This window comes from Octodon degus, unplaced genomic scaffold (assembly GCF_000260255.1).
Source record: "Octodon degus isolate 3935 unplaced genomic scaffold, OctDeg1.0 scaffold00013, whole genome shotgun sequence".
NCBI lineage: Eukaryota > Metazoa > Chordata > Mammalia > Rodentia > Octodontidae > Octodon > Octodon degus.
Window position 1 is genome coordinate 22,671,693 of NW_004524589.1, and position 5,058 is coordinate 22,676,750.

The following is a 5,058-nucleotide window of genomic DNA, read 5'->3' on the forward strand; positions in this document are numbered from 1 at the left end:
TTGCTGGTTATCTTGTACCTGAGTTCCTGCATGCAGCCGTGCATAGCCTGAGGTTACAAGAAGGCAAAGCCCATTTAGTTTTCTTTTGAAGTCATCTCTGTAAGCTTACTTTGTTTACAGGAATTGTGAGGAAGGGATTCTATCTTAGGGAACAGGAAAAAACAGCCACTAGTTACTAAACAACTTAGAACAGTAGTGAGTATACATTTTTTGCACAACAGAAAACACAAGATTTACATTTGTCGTCTAAAATATGAGTTAACCCATTACAGTGGTATTTGTTGTAATGTGTAGTATTACCTTCCAGCTAGTTGTTCATATTACCAGATATATGTATGCAAAATTGGAAGGAAAAAAAAATATATGAAGAGAAAAATGTCAAAGAATTGAAAAAAGGAGACAAAATACATTAAGCATTAACTGCTCCTTTCCATAGATCAGCAGAAGTCTACAGTACAGTTGTCCAGACCATCCTGCTTACATATATAGATAAATCTCTTCCCCCCCATCTCCTTCTCCTGTCCTTCTCCTCAACTCGGTAATTCCTTCCTTTTGAATCGCTTCATTCCCTTTTCCCAGTATCTGTTGTACCGTTAAGATTTTATTTTCTCATTGAGGTTCTCACATTATGGAGACAATACGATGTTTGCTCCTGAAGGTCTGATTTATTTCACTTAAGAATGTGGTCTCTAGTATATAGACAAATGTTTTTAAAAATTTTTTAATTTATTTTTATTTTTCCATAATTGTAGACATAAATGTTAATACCTAAAAATGCAGAACTCTTAAAAGAAAACATTTGGAATAGTAGGTAAATTTTTATATATGACCCTAAAGCATAAGGGAAAAAATATTGATCCACTAGATTTCATCAGGATTAAGAACTTAAATTTTTCTTTTAATCAGTGTTCTATTTATTTATTTATTTATTTATTTATTTTTTGGTGGAACCGGGGATTGAACTCAGGTCCTTGTGCTTGCCAGGCAAGTGCTTATTCTACTGAGCCCAGCCCCAAGAACTTAAATTTTTAGTTCCAGAAAGTGAAGCTGCTTTGCACAGAATGAGAATGAATGTTTGAAAATCAGGTATCTGAACAGATTTGTATGCAGAATACATAAAGATCTGCTATAACTTAATAAAGATCAGTGATCTACTTAAGGAATGGTCAGAGTACTTGATTAGACATTTTTACAAATAATGCATGGAAGTGCCAATAGGAAGGGTGCTCTATGAGTCATAAACCACGATGAGATGCTGCTTTGAACCCTCCAGAGCAGCTGTAATCAAAAGGACCAACAGTAGCATATGTTGTTGAGAAAGTGGAGAAATTGGAACCTTCACACACTGCTGGTGGGAGTGGAAGGTGGCCTGGCAGTCCCTCGAATAGTTAAGCAGTTCTGCCATGTGACTCAGCAGTTCCATGCCTAGGGATGTACCCAGGAGAAAGGAAAATAGAACTCCATCTAAACACTTGTACGTGGATGTTCATTACAGTGTTATTCATAATAGTCCAAAGTGGAAGCAACCCAAATATCCCCTCAGCAATGAATGCATAAACAAAATGTGATATATTTCACACAATGAAATATTATTTGGCAATGGAAGAAATGAGGTACTGATACAGGCTACAGCGTGGCCAAAGCTCAAAAAGTGCACTAATGAAAGAAACTAATTATAAAAGACTACAAGCTGCATAACACCATTAGTATAAGATGTTCAAAGTATTCATAGGCTATCCATGGACAAATTCGATTAGTGGTTGCCAGGACGAGGGGCAGAGTATGTTCAGTGAAGGGGGCCTGACTGGTAATGGATACAGGATTATTTTGGAGGTGATGAAAACGTTTTAAAGTTAGATGGTGATGTTTGTACGGCATTGTAAATATGCTAAAAACCAGTGAATCCTGTGTTTAAAGCAGGAGAAAATGTGTATAAGTTGTACATTAATAAACTTAAAAATATGGCAGCTTAGGTTTTCATTTTCTTGGTTTAAGCTTTATCTGGACCCTCTTTCCTTTTCTTCTCTGTTCTCTGATCCTGCTCAAGTCTGATTCCATCTGCAGCAGTTTCTTGTCAGTGAAGGTCGGTTTTTGCAAGAGAAACAGTATAAAGATACATTTTATAGTATTTTACAATGAACACCCCAGAATCACAAACAAGAAGTGCAGGAAATCTGTCCACACAAATAAACACTAAAGACTCCAGCTGGGGCCTAGATCCTAATATCCTGCATGAATCGAGCTGAGGGCCTAGAGCCCATAACAATGCGTCTCCCAGGTCCAGCTGGAGGCCTAGAGCCCACTTCAAAGTCTCCTGCAGGCTCGCTTCATGGATCTGTGCTGGAAAGGCCCAAAGGCCAGTGATGGAAGCTAGGCAGTCTATGCCAGTGGGATGAAGGATCTGTGTGTGCTAAGAAGCTGAGGGTTCTGAATTGGAACTAGGGAGCAATGCTCAAGGTAAGGTCCAGAGCTCCCCCAAAAGTACCACAGCCCCCTTTAGCAATGGTGAGGTCCTGAACTCCTCCAGTGATGAGGAAAGGTGAGTTCCTATCAGGAAAGCCAGTGCAACAAGCTTTTTTCTTTGCAGAGCCGGGAATTGAACTCAGGCCCTTGTGTTTGCCAGGAAAGTGCTTATTCTACTGAGCCATCTCCCCGGCCCCTGTGCAACAAGCTTCTGCATGAGGCTGAGCAGTGCACCATCTTCCTCTCTGGAGCCAGGAAGTAATGCTCCAGATGAGGACCAGAGGACCTCCAAAGTTCACTGGGAAAACTAGCATGACATGGTCCTCCAGAAGAAGAGCCCAAGAGAACTAGCAGCTTCCACCAGCTCCAATAGCTTCTCCAAACAGCATTCCTAACAGCGTTTTTGGCAGCTTCTCTGGTTCTGCCTTTTATGCTGCTGGCAACAATCCTCAGGTGGGCCTCCTGCACCCAGCACCGAGCTAGTTTAATTCAGGTGGGTGTAATAAGTTGACCACCAGTTAGAAATCCACCTGTCTTGGATCAGAATCTTGAAAAGGCTTGTAGACTTTGCTGTGGGCCCTTCTCCCTCTCCTGATCATTGGGAAGACAGATTCTTCCTGAGTTAGCAGCTGGACTCAGCTTGGCGGGCCAGGATGTGCAGTGGGTATCTTATCTGTAGGTTGCTTTGTGGTCCTCTTGTTCTTGGGTTTATGAGATGCTTTGTTGCCTCCTTTTATTTCTTTCCTTAGATACATAGACACTGTGGAGGTCTTGTATGTTATCTTTACTGAAGCCACTTGTGTTTTTGGATTCCAAGACAATTTTTTAACTACTTTTGTTATGAATGTTGCCTATAAATTTTGGTTTTGGGATCATTTTTGTTTGTAAATGGAGATCTCATGAAATTATTTCAAGAAATTACTCTTCCATTGCTTCTGGCCTCTTTCTAGAATTAAGTGTAATCTTTTGGAAAACTTGAGGTTTTATCTGAAAGAAATTGGCAAAAAGATAGTTACTGAGTTGTTTTTTTTAGTAGTTGAGCTCAAACCTAGGGGTACATCACTGGCCTTTTTTTTTTTTTTTTTTTGTTAATTACAGGGTCTTGCTAAGTTTCCTGGGTTGGCCTTGAACTTTCAGCCCTCCTATTTTAGCCTCCTAAGTCACTGGGATTGCAGGCAAGTGCGACCGTGCTAGGATTGCCTGAAAGTTTTAATATAGTTGAGGGAAGTATTCATGCCTATTCATGTTTTTAAACCCAGCACTTAGCACGGGGTCTGGACTTAGCATTCAAGTAAACAGCTGCTGAGGACATAGGTGTGCAGAGAGATGATGACCACTTCAGTGAGGTGGGTTAGAACTCACAGCTTGTGCCCACTCACCAGTGTGGACAGCGGGGGGCTTTGGACGACTTGTTTTCCTGCCCTCAGAACAGAAACATGCTCGGAGCTTTACTCAGTGTATCAACAGTTTGCTTTATGTGCTTCAGTTTATTCTGGAAATGATGCAGAGTGCTTCTGGTAAGTTTCCAGTATCATGAGGGGGTTGATGAGCTGGAACGAGTGTGTTAGACCCTTAGTTGGAGCGTAGGTGGCAGGCCTGTGTTCCACCTGCCTCTGGCTTTAGGGCCCCCCTCCCCCCCCAGACTACCCTAGGTCTTGCTGCGGGCAGACATATCACATGTAGTGTGCAAACTAGTCTTACAGGTCTTTTCCCGTCTAGCATGAGGAAAGCTGTGAGAGTTATACTGAGTAATCTCTCTCTAATGAATTACTTTTGTTGGTTTTCCCAAGAATCATAAAAAAAAAGTTAGTAAACAAAACTGTATATCTCACAGAGATGAAGTCCCCAAAGGCCCTGTGTTTGGCAGCTATTTCTGGAGTGCCCCGGGTGAGCTACTGCGATGTGCAAAAGCCATGCTGAGCCTCTTATTCTCACCTGTGCTTTCCTCCCAAGTTTCCTTCTCCTTGGTGCTCTGAATTTTGCTACATGTTCCTTGAGAACATTGTGCTGAGGCAAAAGGAGGGACAGCGACATAAAAAGTGCTGTCTTTTCAAGACAATGTATTGTACTGGTGTTTTAGCAAAGGCCCGCCTTCTGTAACTAAGACATACTGAGATGAATGGCAAACTTGAATGCCTTCACCATTTTTCAAGTCCTGGAGGTGCCAGGTAAGGTATGCAAATCGCGATAGTATAAGGAAGCCAGTGTTGGTTGTAGCTTCTGAGTGGCTGTGAACATGGTGAATGCTGCTTTTTTGGCTGGGACTCTTGGACGTGTTCCTTGCCAGATTCCCTTGAGACGTGTATGAAAACAGCTTGTGAAAAGGCAGAGAAACATGAAGGCACAGATCCTTCGCAGTTGGATACTTATAGTCTCTGCAGCTGTTTGAACCGCCTGGACGAATTAATTCAATTATGGGAGCGAAGGCACTCTCTTCTGTTAGTGCTCCACATGAACATCCTCCCTAAAATAATGGTAGCCACGGGAAGAGAGAGGGGCAGGGAATATGGAAAGCTACCTTTAGTTTCCCCTAAGAAGGAGCGGAAAACAGAACATGACATTAACATTCTTCAAAAAGAATTATGATCTTTATAT

General features: G+C 41.7%; 1 protein-coding gene across 4 annotated transcripts in view; it reads left to right on the forward strand.

Annotated features, from left to right (window-relative positions):
- Positions 1 to 5,058, forward strand: part of Tbc1d4 (TBC1 domain family member 4) — a 234,472-nt gene that overhangs the window by 89,991 nt on the left and 139,423 nt on the right. Inside the window, exon 1 of one of the 4 annotated variants that reach the window (XM_023709626.1) lies at positions 4,568 to 4,631. The exons of the other annotated variants lie outside the window; for them this stretch is intronic. Coding sequence (XP_023565394.1) covers positions 4,596 to 4,631 — 36 coding nt within the window. The 5' untranslated portion in view covers positions 4,568 to 4,595. Of the gene's footprint in view, positions 1 to 4,567; positions 4,632 to 5,058 lie in introns of those variants that run through there. 4 annotated transcript variants of the gene reach the window in all.